Below are 18,681 nucleotides of genomic sequence, written 5' to 3'. Positions count from 1 at the left end.
TTTATTATACTTCACCAATCCTGAACAGTTTCGACAGTCTTGATAATTAAAAAATAACTTTAATATTAAACTATTTAACTATTGGTGCAAAACACGTTTTAATGTAAATATGTCTATGTGGTGTTTTTAATATATCAAACCATGTGCAAATTCAAGTCAACACCATTGCTGTGTAGTTTCTCCTTAAAACTGCAGTGAACCAAAGACAGTCTCAAAAAAGCGGTTTGAAATCGCTGGTGTTTCTGACGTCACAAACTACCTTGTAACCAATCAGGTCAGCGTGTGATCGTCAACGAGTCGATCTCTGAGCTGGTGTGAGTGAGTGGAGGCGGGGCTAATTTGCATATTCATAGAACCGTGTATACTATGAGGCAAGGGTGTAGAGATACTCAATCTCTCATTTTCAGCAATTCTTCGTTCTGGTATCATTAAGTCACAACTGAAGGATTTCTTTAAATGAACAAGAACTAGCAATCACAATCCACACTGAAGATTGCCTTATTTATACTGTCTGGACGCATTACTAGAAGGGAGAGAAGAACAGCAACCATGTTCATGAACAGTAAAATAATATTGCTTCTATAATTAAATACAATGGTCTTTCAGTACTTAACATTTTAATTTTTACAAACACTTATAAAATATTACTTACGTTGGAGCAGAATTTGTTCCACTGAAATTCAAGTATTACTTAAAGGGATAATTCACCTAAAAATGACTCACCCTCAAGTTAATCTAAACCTGTATGAGTTATATATTTTTGAAGAATAGTCGACGGCACGCATTGACTTCCACGGTATTTTTGTTTTGTTTTTTTCTACTATGGAAGTCAATGGGTGCCGTTAACTGTCTGTTCCCCAACATTTACATTTTATTTTACATCCAGCTCTTTGTTTCTCTTCCTCCATTATGCTATCATGACACATGACTATAACATCATCTGAGAAAAAAACTCATTTTATTACGGTAAAGAGTACCACAATGTGCCAGAGAATTACATTATTCAGGCTGAAATTTCATATTCTGGAAGAAAGGAGGCAGCTATTAAATTACTAAGAAAACAAGTTAAAGAAAAGTAATACGAGGTGTGATTTAGATGAGCTGACTGGCTTTTCATTCGTAATATCCTGTGGAAACCACAAAATGGTTGCTTGTTTTGGGGGTTCCAAAAAAAACAAAAACAATAACATTAAATCAGTTTTGCACAATTATTTCAGGAATGATCGAGAAGTCAGGCTTTACAAATCACATCACTCCTAGCGACATCAAGATTTTCACATTACATCAAAGTATAGATTGACAGAAGATAACATTACAATTGATCGGAATGCAATTTTATGGCTTTTTGATTTCTTTCTTCATTAAAAAGGCACCAGAGAGGAATGACAGAATCGTTGCACCTCACAGAAGAAGAAAAATCAAGAAAATCAACAAAAAGCCTTTCAGAAAAGCTCCTTGGCAAAGTCGGGTGCAGTATGTGGAAGTGGCAAGGAGTGGAGAGTTGAGACAACATTGGTCCTCTTTACATGCCCATTCGGATGCTCTGAATGATCTGGAATATTGCTGAGGACAGACAAAAAAAAACAAAAAACGGTGAAGCTCAGAGTGATATTACAGCTTTGGAAAAATTGAGGAGAAAGAATATTGATAACCTGAACTTTGTGAAGTCATGATTTATAACAACATAAGTGCAAGCTTTATTGGTTTATAATGGGCCGTTTTATCTCTCACAAAAGTAAACCGATTTTTCCCAAAGAGTGGCATCTTTAACGGATGCTTTCTGGATCTAATCAGATAAAAAAAAGATTGCAAAATCATCCATGTCACAAAAGTTAGGGCAGGCAAACAGAGAGCAAGATGACCCCGAAAATGTCATTCGTTCAATGCAAACAGATTCCCAAAGGACACGGGGTAAAGAAGACCCTGCTCGAGCTGGAAGAAACCCGTGTCAGAGCAAGTGCCACGTATAGTCCACGTATAGTCACGTAAACTACAGGAGTTGTGAAAGCTGGTTGCATCACGCACATTATGGAGAATCTTCACAGATTTTCTTCTTTCCAATCTCAAACCTGCACACACACTATAAGATTTGAAAATCAGGGCACATCACACACTACAAGATGTTCTTAAGATTATAATGCCAGATTTAGCATCTCACAGGGAAGTGGATGGAAACAAAATGGATGCGGTGTCGTGGCAACTTGCCGTAGACGTTATATGAGGAGACATTATAAAGGCAGTCGTGTTGAGCCGCATTTCCACCAGCCGTTCCTCTATCTCTGTTGTCCACCGGACCCGTACAGCTGCTTGTTGTTTCGCGGTCACCATATCAAAAGTTCCATCTCCTTGAAGATGCGTCTCTCAGCGGCTACTGTGGAAGCACTGACGTAATCATCCTGATTTAAAATCCTAAATATCAAACATGTTTGATCAAATCGGGACGGATCCGCGAGCAGATCGGGAGGTTTAAGGTTTGATCTGGAAATGCCGAACATTACCAGATAATCTGGGCCGAACATCGGGACCAACCGATGCCCTGGATGTAATTTTTTTCTCTGGATGTCGGGAGGGGTAAATCAAGCATAAATCAGCCTGAAATACCTATAGTCTGAGTTCAGCTTAAGATAGCTTAAGCTAAAGAATTTGTAGATCTGAGCCAGCTGGTAATGAGATCCATTACAAGATAGATACGGACGTTACGATAGTCTTTTCTTGGATATTGTGACGTATTTCTAAGTGAAAGCTTCTCGAATAAGAAACAAATTTAGGCCGGGACTAGATTTTGTCCATGGGGAATTGATTGGATGGTTGTGGTTTGCTATTGGTGGATCTCATGTGAGTGAAAGGTTGTCCCGCCCTCATGCCAGTTTCAAGAGGGAGGGGAAGTTAAGTCTGTGGAATACTTGATTCTGATTGGTCAATCGCACCATCCAGCGGTATTTTATTCCCCGGTAACAACCTGTAAAAACACAGGCTCATCCGGGTAACTGTCACTGAAGTCGGTGCTTTACGCTTTGCTAGGAATGTTTTTTTTGTTTTGCGTTTGGTGAGCTAATAAAATATTAAAACTCAAATCAATATTTTGTGTAGTTATTTAATTCTGTCATCCGGTATCACGGACTCACTCTCTCGGTTTCATAGAAACGCAGCTACTGCCATTTTGCGACTATTGTTTTGTACACTATAATGGGTTATTATAAGATAACAATTAACAAACAGGTAAGATTTTAAAACGGTTTCATCTCATATCAATATTTCTTATCCCCATAATTAGTCACATGTGGCGAAATGCTGTGTAATAAGTGGGATGATTGTATACCGTATCTCTTAAATGTCCGTCTAGTTTGAACCTGCCACGCTAGCAACTGCTCTCTCCGTGAAAGCTTTGTGTTTAAAGACCTAATAATATGTTTGTACTCAAGTAAATATTTTGTGTCTGATTTACGTAATGTGGCAAGTAGCCATGTAATAAATAGGATAATGTACTTCCAGCCGATTGTTATTGCAGAATAAACCCCTTCAGGCTGATGCAAGATCACCCTGTCAGGGTTTAATCTGCGATAAAAACCGACTGGATGTACATTATCCCGACCCTTACACTTTATTTTTGTTGATGTGCACAGATAAATCCTTTATGATAAATCCTTGTTTTATTTGTACATTGTACATTCTGATTTCATGGTGACTTTAAGCAGTGTTGTTGGCAATGTTCTCCAATGCTGTTTTGAGAGTAGCAACACCTGCAAATCCACGTGCTGTACCCCATGAAAATGAGCAGATAAAGTCATGCTATCAGTCCAGCCTTGTCCATGTAAATAGTGTGCATTATTATCTCGGCCTTCACAAGGTTTCACAGTGTGAGTGTGCCAAAAAAAAAGTTGAGTGGAGGTCAGTTTGTCTACATATCTTGAACTCAGTAAAAAGTTCAACACCAGCTCGTATAAAAACAAATGGTATTCAAATTAACGTGTTTATTATTCGGTCTACCACATGATACATCACTTGTTAATCTTTTGAATTGGTAAATTCACTCACCTGAGCCGCAAACAACAAAGATGAAGAGTGCCAAGAGCCACGGTCCCACCGACACTTTCTCATCACTCACGGTTCTCTGTGTGAATTCACATTCAGATCAGTTGCAATCGCGCATTATTTAATAGTAGTAACGTTAGAGCAGTGGGTTTCAGCATACTGCAGTATAAGGACAATATTTCGATACAAAGACCGATAAACCATAGCTCCTAATATCAATTTATTCAAATGAGCCAGCCATGTTAGCACATTACATTAAGTTCATTTCTCCTCTGCGGCTACACTGTTGAAGATCGTGAAGGGACGTCATACCGTCGATTTGACGTTGCCTCTCTGGGTGATGTTTTTGCTGTGTTTCTCGTTGGCCATACGAATCCTCTGTTTGGCGACCATCGTTGCAAAATGCTGGTGTGTTGTAAAAAGTGAGCTGGTCACAGTCACAAATATGACGAACACAACACAAACTACTAGTGAGGATGAAGAGAAAACTACGTCGATCTTTGTCTACGTCCTCAGAACGTAAGCTCCGCCCACACCGGAAGATCGCAAATGGACTGATGATGCTTTGGACCAGCCCGCTTTTTGTAAAACGCTGATAATAAATGTCAACGCTATATTTTCTTAGTAAATGATTAATTATTTACTAAGTTTATTAAGTTCAGTTTTTAAAATTCGGTACCGACCTTGCATAGTGTGGTCATACACTTATATAAATAGGTCATATTAATCAAGATCTTGGGTTGGCAGCCTTGGATTCTTGCATAAAAAATCTTTTTTTTTTTTCTTTTTTTTTACATTACATGTCAATTAATGGATATGAGGCGTAAAACAGTCAAAAGTGTAACATTTCCAGAAAAAACAAAAACAAATGCTGATATCCGGTTTGTAAACGATGAGTCGAATCTTTTTAATGAATCGATTGAACTGGGTTGCAAAAAAAAAAGCCTGAATTGGTCCTGTCCCAGTGGGTATTGGGCATAGGTATTGGGACAGGCCTCTTTCACGATTCGGACGGAATCTGAGATTTTCAGAGAACAATTCACCGACTTAAAGAACCGTCTCTTTCGGACATCTCGCAATGAGCCGAGAAGCGAGTTGATTCACTGTATGAAACCATTTTTAATGACTTTATGTTAACTACCAGTCAAAAGTCTGGAATAGTTAAGGTTAAATTGCACAATAATTGCATAATCACAATTTTACTGTTTTACTGTATTTGATCAAATAAGTGCAGCCTTTGGTGAGCATAAGAGACTTCTTTCAAAAACATCTTAATTATTCCAAACGTTTGACCGGTAGTGTTGTTTGCAATTAACTAAACTGAGACATTTGAATTTACATCTAGATAAAAAAAGGTTTCTCAAGACGACGAACTTTGATGTTGGCTTAGAGCCTGTCAGTAGCCTATTTTTAAATCTTTAAAGCCGAACTCGGCAACTCTAGCGAACTCTAGTCACTTCTTCGCTGATTTTCCCTTTTGTTGTCGCATGTTTTCCCCACGAGCTCCCCCTACAGCTGTGGTGGGGCGTATATTTCACAACACGGTCGTAAAAAACTCACTTGCGGCGGCCTCCTCCCCTTCTCTACCGCTGCTCATGTGCGTTTGTTTTGATCGGAGCAAGCCAACTGTATCGCGTGGAGCTATGTCTACCGAGGTGGGTAATCTGGTAATACATCATACATGCGTGTGTGTTTATGTCGAATTGCCGTAAAGCAATTTGTGTTTCGCGCTCGTTCTCGTTCTAGTTCTCGCTTCTCACGAGACTTCCAATTTCTATCTTGCCGGGACGGTAGTGAACAAGTTGCAAGGTTGGTTTTCCGCCTGGGAACGCTGGGGGGAGCGGGGAAAGTCACCAATATCACCAGAACAGGTTGTTTAACCATCCAAATGATTTCTAGACAGTTTTATTAAGTTAAAAAAGCTACCAAGTTCTCCTTTAAGTTTGAAGACTAAATTTGAATTAGTTTTAAAAGCTATAAATTTGAAGGTAGATTAAACATTAGACAAAACAAAAAAGGTCAATAAGAAACTACATAAAAAAAGAAGAAAAAAGAACCACGTCATGACGCAATAGCGTGAGGACGCAAATAACCGGTTCTCTGAAATGAACTGTTCAAAAGAACCGATTCGTGGATATGAGCCGGGCTTCCCGTCATGGAACGAACCAATCACAGCGTCGCTTTCAGGATTACCCGTATGAAATTCAGCAGTCCACTTCCTGCCTTCAGTTCTGTAACTGATCGTCGTGGGGGAAGATGCGTTGGTTGCCTCTCTCGGTGATAATATTATGGGCCTGTACTCTTTACAGCGCCTCTGCGGATATTAATGGCGTAAAGAAGATGAAGATGCAGTTTGCCGCCGGTCCACTCCTTAAATTCCAGATTTGGTGAGTATGAGTTTGGACACTTTTAGTTTTATGTCGATCGACGTCGGTCCCCTGAACAGGCCGATGACTGTGTAATGACATTGAGTGTGTTGATAGTAGCACAGATTAACCTCACAAACAATCATTAATTTGTCTCATATGGCACAAGCAGTCTCGCAAGTAACCTCAGCAGGATGTTATAATCGGCCAGTAATCCGGTGTTAAGTGGAGAGCTCTCATTTGAGCATTAGCCCATTAGCCCATTAGTGGATCTGTCTGTCTGTGTGCTTGCTTTTGAACCGTTACATATTAAATAAATGCAGCTTTTATTGATTTATAAAGCACATTCGATATTGCTATAATATCTAGTAATTTATCCATTGGAAGGGCGTTTATCACAATCTGAAATGGAAATTGTTTATATTCCAGGTCATTTCGCTAACGATAACTATAGGCTGAACCGCACTGGTCGACAACCGAGTAATCAACCGATAGTTTTAAAAATGGATACTGATTGAAAACAAACATAACACATAAATAGTGCTGAATATATATATATATATATATATATATATATATATATATATATATATATATGCTGAACCATGAAAATGTACTGTACTTTTTAAATATAAATTAGTGCTGTTAAATCGATTAATCGCATCTAACATAAAAGTTTTTGTTTACATAATAAATGTGAGTGTATATATTATTATAATTATATTTCTGTGTGTATGTACACACACATTTATACATGTGTATACATGTGTTTGTATGTAGGCTATACACAGACACACATACACACACATATAAATATATATACACACATTTATTATCAAAACAAAAACTTTTGTTAGATGCGATTAATCGATTTGACAGCACTAACATAAATATGAATATATTAATTATACCTTGATAATTTATGTTAGTTTGTAGTGCATTAACTAATGTAAAGAAATACAACTTTAAAATGCAAAAATGCATTTGTAAATGGTGATATTAACAAATTAACAATACTTTTATTAACCTTAGTAAATGTCACCAATGGAGATTTTATTGTAAAGTTTTAGCATTTCATATAAATCCAAAGAGTCATACTTAAAGTTGGCCATCTTAAAATATCTACACAAAGGCCATAGCGTTGAAAATAGACACATATGTATATTGTATGTATTGCCTATTCTCCCAATGCTATTTGCTTCCTTTTTAGAACACTTGATGACTATCTAATCAAAATATGTATTACAGTGACGAAAAAAAAACAACAACCTAAAATCGAATGCGTTTCTGATTTGTTCTATAGTTCCAGCACAACAGTGCAGTTCACGTTAATATCACTCTGTGTAAGTGAAGCAAAGGCTCTGAGGTGTGTCTTCATCTTGTTTGTTTTCTGTTTCAGTATCTCCTGAGGGTACAAGCGGGTGTTTGAGGAGTACACGCAGGTTTTGTACCAGCGGTACCCAGACATCCGCATAGAAGGAGAGAACTACCTTCCAATGCCTCTCTACAGGTAATGGCCTACACAACACCGCTCACTGTTACATAGTCACGTTTGCGTTCCTTCTAGCCTCGTGGCCTGGGATGAATGTATAAATAATAACAAAATAGATAATTTTTTTAATTTACTTTTTATTTATCAACTAATATATACTATTAATAATATATGTGTTTGTTTGTGTATAATTCATAATTTTTAAAGTGTCCTTTTTCTCTTCCCTCCAGGCACTTTGCTTCTTTTCTGTCTATGTTTAAGTTGGTGTTAATCGGAGTGATCATTTTGGGCAAGGATCCATTTGCTCTGTTTGGCATGCAGGCTCCAGGCATCTGGGTTTGGAGTCAGGAGAATAAGGCAAGACCATTATGACCGGTACACATTGTACGATTTTGGGCTGTCCCAGGCGAAAGATGACCGATTTTTGTGGTCGTGGCTCCTAAACGGTGGTCCAGTGAGAGAGGTTCAAAGAGGGGCATTTGCAGCCAAAGATAGTGTGAGAAATTTAGCATGATCATCTCACAGTGTCTTTGCTGCTACGACCCACGTCTACTGACTAGCCAATAAAAATGCTAAAACTATCTTACCACAAGCTCAATTTGCAAGATTGTCCTGCCAAGTTGGCCTCTTTTCCCTTTAGCCATGACCACATATATATATATTCTCTTTTGCTTCCTTCTCTTTTTTCAGCGCAGATTATAAACCACAACTGCCAAAGTGCGATTAATTGCTCTATTTGTTTACCACTAGCGCATACTGATGACGTTTTATTCTTCTATACAAACTTGCATTGTAGCCTACGATTCAATGGGTGTCATCATCGTACAGTCTACGTACATGTCGTACCCGAGTTTATTAGATCCATGTCGTACAGTGTAATTTGTAATGATTTTATGGCACAGTCTGTAGCAGGCATTAGTTAAAACATTTGCATTTGGTGGTTTAAAGGTGCATTTATGATTACGTAACAATTCTGAACTGTAAAAAGTCTTGCTTGTAGAACCTATAGTTACAACGTGTAAACTCGACTGTAATTTCCTGAGAACTACGACTTGTACCAAGCTATTCTAGTACCAGGTTAGATTGAAGATCCAACATGGGTTCAGATACAAACTTTTTTTCCCCATGGACCTCATTAGTCTTTAACTTCGTCACCTCGGTGTTGTCTGCAGTGCTAGGAGAGAATGCAACACCCAAGAGACCAAAGGACAAGCCTCATGTTAATGTTCACCTGACTCTCAATGTGCCATTCCTGAAATGTAGACAAGGAAGATTTTAGCATTCTTTGATTTTTAGAAAAATTAGAAAAAGTCATGTATAAACTACTCACAAAATTAAGTATTTAAACATCAAATATGTGTAGTACAAGAAAAGCATTGCTGCGGCTAGTTATATTATTATTTTGCTTATGGGATTTGTTTCTTTTTGTCAGATATATGCCTGTATGATGGTGTTCTTCTTCAGCAATATGATTGAAAATCAGTGTATGTCTACGGGTGCTTTTGAAATCACGCTCAATGGTAAGTATTAGTATTTCAATGTATAAAATATCATTTATATTATTGTTTATAATTATTGTTGAAATTATTAGAATTGTTGTTATATATAGATATATGTATGTAAAAATAAAGTTTTTGTTTGTAAAAAGGGATAATTGAATGATTATAGTTTAGAAAATCCCTGTTATGACCCCTTTCAGAACAACATAACTCGACCAAAGACATTTAAACCCTTAAAGGTGACCTAAGTAACTTTTTACCTTAACCGAACAGCTTCGGAGTCATTGGAATAGTTATATGACTTTTTTCGGGTTGAATGGTGGTCGTCTCGCACCCCCCAAGCGCCTTTGAGCCGAAAATCCAGCCTTGCAACTTTGGGCCGGCGGGCGTGATATCAGGTCTCGCGATGTAACAAATTGCTTTACGGCAAAAAAATCTGCTAAAATGCTGTCATTATTGCGCTCCCTCACGCTGTTCGAACCCGAATGAAGAAGACGTTTTAAAGAATGTCCCATCTGCTTTGATGTCGTTGATCTATAGCCTCTGTCGAAAAACTCGTTGGCGACTCTCAGATACCAGTGTTGTCAAATATCTATTCCGAAGCTGTAGGGGGAGCTCTAGAGAGAAACCTGCGAGCAAAAAGCAAGAATACAGCGAAGAAACTGCATAGCCCTGCTTTAAAAGGGATAGTTCACCCTAAAATTTTAATTAAATCATCGTTTACTCACCCTGGTGTTTTAAAAGGATACTCCACTTTTTTTGGAAATAGGCTCATTTTACAACTCCCCCAGAGTTAAACAGTTGAGTTTGACCATTTTCGAATCCATTCAGCCGAACTCCGGGTCTGGCGGTACCACTTTTAGCATAGCTTAGCATAGATCATTGAATCGGACAAGACCGTTAGCATCTCTCTCAAAAAAATGACCAAAGAGTTTCGATATTTTTCCTATTTAAAACTTGACTCTTCTGTAGTTACATCGTGTACTAAGACCGACGGAAAATGAAAAGTTGCAATTTTCTAGGCTGATATGGCTAGGAACTATACTCTCATTCCTGTGTAATAATCAAGAAACTTTGCTGCCGTACCATGAGTCCAGCAGGCGTAATGATATGACGCAGCGCCTGAAAATAGGTCTAATAGGTTAGACAAACTTAGTCCCGGTCACGTTGCAAGTTACCGAGCTGGGGACTATTTTCAGGCCCTGCGTCATATCATTACGCCTGCTATACCCATGGTACGGCAGCAAAGTTTCTTGATCCGTCGGTCTTAGTACACGATGTAACTACAGAAGAGTCAAGTTTTAAATAGGAAAAATATCGAAACTCTTTGGTCATATTTTTGAGAGAGATGCTAATGGTCTTGTCCGATTCAATGATCTATGCTAAGCTATGCTAAAAGTGGTACCGCAAGACCCGGAGATCGGCTGAATGGATTCGAAAACGGTAAAACTCTACTGTTTAACTCTGGGGGAGTTGTAAAATGAGCCTATTTCCAAAAAAAGTGGAGTATCCCTTTAATGCCGTATGCCCTTCTATCGTTTTCTAACTAAATCCCGCTTGTTAATATAATGGCAGTGAATAGCGACCAGGATCAAGCTTTTTAAAAACAGCACAAAAGTATCACAGAATAATCCCACGCCGTGTGTTCTAGGGCTGTACGTGTTTTCTTTTTTTTTTTTGGTGTTGAATTTCATGTCTCCTATTAGAGTCTCATAAACGTGCATCCATCCATGCGCAGAAGACCAATTGCCAAAGTCAGGATTTTCGTTAAATGTTTGTTTTTCACCAAACCCTGTCGTATAGTTCCAGAACACTTGGGATAAATGACACGTCTTTTAAAAAAAGCTTGATTCTGTTCGTTATTCACTGCCATTATATGGCCAACCTTTGTTGTCCAAAAAAGAAAGAAGGGCATATGGCATTAGAACAACACCAGGGTGAGTAAATTATGATTTAATTCTCAATTTTAAGGTGAACTAACCATTTAAACCTTTTTATAGCAAATACAATTGTGCTAAATAAGAAACTATTGTTTATCAAATTCAAGGTGTTCACTGTCTGTCATACAGGATGTTGACCTCTATAGAGTGGTTGCGTGGCGTTTGCCTAATTCAGTGGTTTAGTCTGGCGGAAGTGAAAAATGCTGTGGTTGCACTATCACTATGGTAACACTATTTTGGGGGATTTATTTTTATTAAATTTTTTTTTTCTGGTTAGATGTTCCAGTTTGGTCCAAGCTGGACTCCGGGCACCTGCCTTCCATGCAGCAACTAGTTCAAATCCTGGAGAATGAGATGAAGATGAACGTCCACATGGACACACTTCCACACCCTCGTTTGTAACCTTGCCTCTGATTCACTGAATGGAGCCTAGGACCCCTCCTCGTATGTGGAACCATCATAACCTTGCTAAATGTTCAATCAATGTCTGTTATTAAAAATACTGTCTTTTTGTTTAAACAAAAAAATTCTATAATTTGAAAGTGTGGGGTCAGTAAAATTATTCTGAAATACGTCTTGCTTACCAAGGCTGCATTTATTTAAACAATACTAAGGTTTGCCTAGATTAAAGAAGATGACTATTTTTTTTTTCTTGCCTTATTAATTCTCTTCACTCACACATTCTCTTTTAGTTTTGTGGTGAAGCTCTCCTACGGTTGTGAGGTGACGTTTATGACGGTTTGCGCTGAAAGTAGAGCCTCTGCTAGCGCACACCCGATGCTCCGCGTCGTCCTCATCGAGCCTCTCGGAGATGCACCTCCTGCAGAAGCTGGTGCGGGATTCATGGCAACAACAGTGGCTATATAGATATGACTAGCCCATCTCTTGTGCAATAACTATTTGGTTCAGGATATATGTTCACAAGGAATATGTAATAAATATTTTCTATTTGAGTTCATTTAGCTCAGTCAACTAAATTAACTATGGCATATTTTCCTTTCATTTGATTCTACTGTATGGCTAAACCATGGTCTTTATTTGATGTAATAAGTAGATATGATAAGCTAACTTACACACCCATCCCTCTTCATGATAATTTAACTTTTTAGTGACATTAATTATATTTCTGAGCCCTGGTTTTTTATATTGCTTTGTATTGCTTAAAATGTTTAGAAAATTGAAAATAAAATGGAATTAACTAAATATTGTGTCTTTATTGGAAGGATGGCCTAGCAAATTGTTTTTAAAACAATTTAAAACAATAAAAAAATTAAAGGCCAGAAGAGTATTAGCTGAGTTGCACACTATATTACATATAAAGGCTGAAAAATAATTACCATCAGCAAACCGACACACTTCTCTTTATTAAAAAAAAATCTCATTGTTCATTTGTCTTGTAATGCTATTAATCTAATCCAGAACTGGGTTAGTCTGGTTTTACCCAGATCACTTCAGGTGAAAAGTCTTGTGTGCTTAATCACTGTCTAAGAATCTTATTGTGAACTTGGTCTTAGTTTTGGATTCTTCCAATTTGGCAGATTTACAGTTAATGTAGTTTGTTTAGTGAAGGCTTTTCTATAGCAGGTATTTTACGGGTAATTAATGCAAGTAATATTAACTAACAGAGAGCAATACATTTGTTATAGTGTTCAATAATATTTTTTAAACATTAATAAAAATACAGGTGTTCATTTTTAGTTCACGTTAGTTCAGGTGCAATTAAAAGACACAAGTTTTGATTTGAATACCATTAACTTAATATATTACATTAAGACTAATAAATGCTTTAGAAGCTTTACATTTTTTGTTCATGTCAAGTCAGCTTTATTTATTTAGCGCTTTATACAACACAGATAGTTTCAAAGCAGCTTTGCATTGAAAACAGGAATGATTCAATGATGCAGTTCATTTCGGCTGAACAGCAGCTCTAAAATAGAGTGTCATTATTCAGCTGAAGTCAGTTCAGTGTTGATTCAGTTCTGCTGTAAAGATCATCGAGTATTAAATTAGTTCAGTTTATCTATCAAGCAGTTAAGCAGAAAAACAGTGATGTCGTCGTCCAGCTCAGTTCACTAAGTGATTAGTTGACTTTAAAAAAGTTGGGAAAACTGTTGCCTTAAAAGTATAGACTATGAATCCTCCTTTTTGCTGCTGTGGATGTTGTGGATCCTTTTGTCCCTCCAGCAGATCTGGGCCCGTATCCCTAAAGAATTTTTGTGCAAAAAGTGTCTCCTAGCGGCCAAATTCTAAGAAAATTCTCAGAGTCATGACGTTTTCTTAGAATTTCCCCTAAAAGTGACACAAAAATCCCAGTTAATATAAAAGCTATTCCTCAAGATTCCTAGCGCTTAAAAGGGCTCCTAAGGCGAGATCTGCTAAGAGCAGGGAAGAGGACTTTTAGTGGCTTAGGAGTTCCCCTAAGCAGCTGCACATTCCTTTTTTTCTCCATTTTCTGTGTTTGTAGGATATTTGTTAACAAGCCTTCATAAATAGACCAGCCAGCAATCACAGACATTGATAAAAGCTGAGCTGTGTTACCCTTGTTAAGACCACACTGAGTCGTAACGTTGCAATTTCTACTTCATTAAGGACAGCCCCTTGAGATAGGCCATCTTGTTTTCAATGGGGTCCATATGGGAGTGAAAGTACAAAATATGCCAGCTAGGATATTAATATGAGCAAATAAGACACGAATCATTATTTGAACAGGGTGTAATGAGCTTAAGTTTTCATATATTTTAGATTCTAATGTTAGGCTATAACCCCTACAGCTTACTATTCATTTTCCAGATATTTTCTTGAATGTGAAATATTATTTACAATTACAGTCTGCATAAGATTAGAGTGTATAATTATGTTTATTGATTTGAGGGTACATCCTTTGCTCATTATCACCAAAAGTTCATTTTCATCAAACTTGTAGGATCAACCAATCACGGCTTTTGAAATGATGACTCATACCTAGCAACGGGGTCAACCACACCTCCTCACTAAGATAGGATTTTCCATCCATTCCTTGCTCAGAGTTCACTGAAAATGTTCTGGAATCACTTCTAAGCTAAAACTCCTGGCAAGGAATTTTTAGGTTAAGTTAGGAGCTCTCTGAGAGGATTCTCAGAATCTTTAGGGATACGGGCCCTGGAGCCTGATCCTGATCCTGATCCATCAAGCCAAATAATGGTAAATCGCCAGTCATTATAAATTCTCCAACATTATTTTAAACTGTATTGTCCTCTTGTTTTCCACTAAAAATATCTTCTGAGAATTTTTATATTATTTTCCCCATATCAATATAATTTTCTCGACACAACCAGCACTGATATTTTTGCACTGCACTGATAGCAAGCTCATATATTTCTCATATTTTTCTGTTTGTTTTCCAGAGCGCTTTGAGTCTCTCTATAACGTGGGAGAGATGATTGGATCCGGAGCATTTGGCAGTGTGTTTGATGGCGCAAATTTGATGGCAAATCTTACCAGATTGGTTTGCTCTTTGCTCTTGCATGCATCAAAACAATTTACAGATGGTTTAATACTTAGTGCAAGGTCAGGTGCTTTAATACTGTTACTGTTATTGAAACTTAAAAAAAAAAAAATTGTTGCAGGCAGCCATCAAGCGGATGTGCAAGTTTTGTACAGAATGCAGTGATCTGATTAGCCAGTGCCCTGGATCCAACTAAACGGATGACGTTAGAGCAGATGTTACAACATACATGGATTAGAAATGAGATTGGGAAGTTCAGGAGATTCACTCGATCAGTGATTTCAGGTGTGAGGAAGTGTAACAGACAGAATAGGATTATTATCACTTGTCTTCAGTTCTGGATTATTTGTATTGAGATTTTCAAATCTTTGTTCATCATAATGTTCTTGTTATAGTCAAGTCACCTTCATTTTATATAGCGCGTTATACAATACAGATCACAAAGCGGCTTCACGGTAATAAACAGGAAAATAACAGAATCAGTGATGCAAACGGAATTCAATTTCTGTTGTAAATCAGCTCTAGACATTCATGAGTTGACTTATTCATATAATCTTTATATTGGACAGGAAATAACATTTAACACAATAACACTTGCTGTCCTTGGTGGAGGGCTTGACCTCAAGACTCGAGCCTGAAGTCCAACCCCAACCTGACAGGGAACTCAAGCCGCCACTCCAGAGAGCCCAGAGCCGGTCCACGTCTGAGCAAGTACAGGAGAGACGGCAAGACTGGAAAGAAGTCATCAAGTCATCACAGCCACATTTGCTTTGTTTTAAAAAATGTCAAGACATGTCATCTTTTTTTATATAGCACCTTGTATATGACTAATATGTGTATGACCAATCTGTGTATATGACCCCTGTGAATAAAACATTTCAATGATTACATAAGAAGAAATGCTTTTAAACAGTCTCGGCCTATGAGAAACCTTTGAAGTGAAAAGGCAAAGAGTTATTTTTGTGCTACATTTACATGGTTGCAAACTTAAGTACATTGTTGAGCCTGTCTAAAACATAAACCTATAAGAGACTAGAGCCTGTGGACGATAATAATAATAGTAGTAATAATTTTGTGCATGACACCCCCGTTGGTTATTTAGGTTAAAGAAGCTATTCTTGTATTATTAGAAAGATTTAGGGCGATCTTGAAGCGTATATGAATAGTTACCCCAAAAAAAATATAAAGTTCTGTGATTAAACTCTAGACGGCACAGGCTGATGGTCCTTAAAGGGATAGTTCACTTTGAAATTAATTTTTGATATGTTTTAGCTTACCTCAAGGGCATCCAAGATGTAGGTGTCTTTGTTTCCGCAGTAGTTTCAATTTTGATATTTTTAGGTCAAACCGTTCTTGTCTGTCAGTCATATAATGCAGGTCTATGGTCACTGGCTCAAAACACAAGCACAGAGTCCAAATTAAAACAATTCCCCATCGTAAGTACACATTGATGGCCTAAGACACGAAACGAGCGGTTTGTGTGAGAAAACGAACAGTATCGTTGTTATCTCTTGAAAACAGCACACGTCCAAATGATCTGACGGCGCGGGCGGGTATAGATATATAAATAGATGTCGCCTTGGCTACTGCAGTTCATTGGAACGAAACCGTAGCCAAGCGACATCTAGTGTATATATCTATACCCGCCCGCTGGCGGGTATAGATGTATACACTAGATGTCGCCTTCGCTACTGCAGTTCATTGGAACGAAACCGTAGCCAAGGCGACATCTATGTATATATCTATACCCGCCCGCGCCGTCAGATCATTTGGACGTGTGCTGTTTTCAAGAGATAACAACGATATAAATACTGTTCGTTTTCTCACACAAACCGCTCGTTTCGTGTCTTAGGCCATCAATGTGTACTTATGATGGGGAATTGTTTCATTTGGACGATGGGGAATTGTTTTAATTTGGACTCTGTGCTTGTGTTTTGAGCCAGTGACCATAGACCTGCATTATATGACTGACAGACAAGAACGGTTTGACCTAAAAATATCAAAATTGAAACTACTGCGGAAACAAAGACACCTACATCTTGGATGCCCTTGAGGTAAGCTAAAACATATCAAAAATTAATTTCAAAGTGAACTATCCCTTTAACCCAATCTGCTTCTTCTTCTTCTTCTTCTTCTTCTTCTTCTTCTTCTTCTCTTGATTAATGGCAAATTGCAACCAACTTTTAGGTGCATACCGCCACCTACTGTACAGGAGTGTGTAACATCATGCTATTTAATTATTCTCATATTCTGCTCATCAACCCTGTATTTTTAAGAAATTTAAAAAGAGCCGTTCTGGAGCTTATTATCCCTTCTCCCTCTCCTTCTGTTCCCAGTATCCCCATCAGATTCCACTCACGCCCTGCTTCCTGAACCCGGTCTTGAAACACCTGTCTTTCCACCTCATATAATATACAGTGTAATATGACATGTTCAGCATTTTCTTTAACCCCACAGTTTTCACAGTATTCACTATTCCTTTTCCCCATTAGAAACAAGGTGCCATTCAATCCTGTATGATCCACTCTCAGTCTTGTCATTATAATTTCCTCCCGCCTAGTCCTTTCTTTATAATTTTTAATACTAACATATTTTTGTATTTTATGATATCCACTTCCTTTCAGGTCTTCTTCCCACCATTTCTGCCATATTTCCATACCTTTCTTTCTAATCACTGCTTTTCCTTCTCCTTTTCCAAGTAGAATTGGAACTGTTATTTCCTTCTGTAATGCATCTTTTGCTAGTTTGTCTGCACTCTCGTTCCCTTTCACCCCCTCATGTGCTGGCACCCAACAAAACTGAACGTCTATTCCACCCCGATGTAATCTTAGCAGACTGTGATGTAATTCTAAAAGTAGATCTTCTCTGGCAGATTCCATTGACTGTATGCTTTTTAGAACAGATAATGAGTCTGTACATAATACTACCCTATCAGGTCTTACTTCTTCAACCCATTGTAATGCAATGATGACTGCCACAATTTCTGCTGTGTATACAGATAACTGGTCAGATAATCTTTTGGAAATATTTATTTTGAATTCTGGTATATGTATTCCAACTCCCACATATTCCTGTTTGCTCTTGGATCAATCTGTATAAATTTTGAGATAATTATTGTAACTGTTCCTTATATAAATACTTATCTTAATTCCCTCTTCCTCCATTCTCCATTCTCTTTTCTTTTCCAGGATACTAAAATCTGTTTTGAGCCCTGGGAAAAACCATGGTGGTATATTACTAACTGGGGTGGACGTTGTGAAATCTAAGGCTTTTATTCCATATTCCTCCACTCTCTTTTCCCCGTTCCATCCAAACCCACGTCCCTGATACTTGTAATACTCCCAACAATCCTGTATGGTCTCCTTAGTAGGGTTCTCTTTCCCACTTCCTTTCAATCGGATCCAATAAGCTAATGCAAGTTTTTCTCTCCTTATCTTCAGTGGTGTCTCTCCTGTTTCTATAAGTATTGCGTTAGTGGGTGTTGACTTAATAGCTCCAGTACATACACGTACACAGTCAATTCCCCAGTGTTAAATTAACACTGCTCAGAGCACATATGGTCCCACTCTACATGGTGTTAAAGTAACACTGAAGCAGTGTTAAAGTTAATGAGGCAATTAAGTGATTAATTGAGTGATGATTGAGCATTATTGAAGACACCTGATGATAACAAGCAGAATCACTGAAGGAGAAAATCTCAAATTGTAAGCCACCGTTATGGTGATGGGTGTTTGCTTTAGTTGGGCTCTTGACCCTTATTTTATTAACTTTAATTTTTGTTAGGCTGCTGTATCTGAGTTATAACTGCCAGATGAACAAAGAAAAAAAGTGATCTGATGGTGTTGGTTATGTTATGACAATCATCATT

General features: G+C 37.8%; 2 protein-coding genes across 2 annotated transcripts; one reads left to right on the top strand and one right to left on the bottom strand.

The window, feature by feature from the left end:
• Positions 1 to 941: 941 nt before the first annotated feature.
• Positions 942 to 4,606, bottom strand: LOC311291306 (stress-associated endoplasmic reticulum protein 1). The gene is made up of 3 exons (XM_084410246.1): positions 4,345 to 4,606; positions 4,036 to 4,111; positions 942 to 1,563 (listed from the first exon to the last, which is right to left on the bottom strand). The coding sequence occupies exons 1-3, from the start codon at positions 4,423 to 4,425 to the stop codon at positions 1,523 to 1,525; spliced, it is 198 nt and encodes a 65-aa protein (XP_084266372.1). The 5' UTR covers positions 4,426 to 4,606; the 3' UTR covers positions 942 to 1,522.
• Positions 4,607 to 5,792: 1,186 nt separating this feature from the next.
• On the top strand, positions 5,793 to 12,532 carry selenot1a (selenoprotein T, 1a). The gene is made up of 6 exons (XM_084410589.1): positions 5,793 to 6,419; positions 7,798 to 7,908; positions 8,121 to 8,247; positions 9,323 to 9,410; positions 11,607 to 11,773; positions 12,022 to 12,532. The coding sequence occupies exons 1-5, from the start codon at positions 6,289 to 6,291 to the stop codon at positions 11,729 to 11,731; spliced, it is 582 nt and encodes a 193-aa protein (XP_084266715.1). The 5' UTR covers positions 5,793 to 6,288; the 3' UTR covers positions 11,732 to 11,773; positions 12,022 to 12,532.
• The last annotated feature ends 6,149 nt before the right edge of the window (positions 12,533 to 18,681 follow it).

The sequence above is a fragment of the Rutilus rutilus genome (genome assembly GCF_951802725.1).
Source record: "Rutilus rutilus genome assembly, chromosome: 6".
In the NCBI taxonomy this organism is placed as follows: domain Eukaryota; kingdom Metazoa; phylum Chordata; class Actinopteri; order Cypriniformes; family Leuciscidae; genus Rutilus; species Rutilus rutilus.
Note: the sequence above shows the minus strand (reverse complement) of the source record. Positions and strands in the feature narration are given on the sequence as shown.

Excerpts from the sequence above, each read along its gene's own strand:
- LOC311291306 (XM_084410246.1), bottom strand. The coding sequence starts at position 4,425 with ATGGTCGCCAAACAGAGGATTCGTATGGCCAACGAGAAACACAGCAAA. Across the intron at positions 4,112-4,344 it reads GAGGCAACGTCAAATCGACG|AGAACCGTGAGTGATGAGAA; the intron begins GTATGACGTCCC and ends GAATTCACACAG. Across the intron at positions 1,564-4,035 it reads CTTTGTTGTTTGCGGCTCAG|CAATATTCCAGATCATTCAG; the intron begins GTGAGTGAATTT and ends GTCTGTCCTCAG.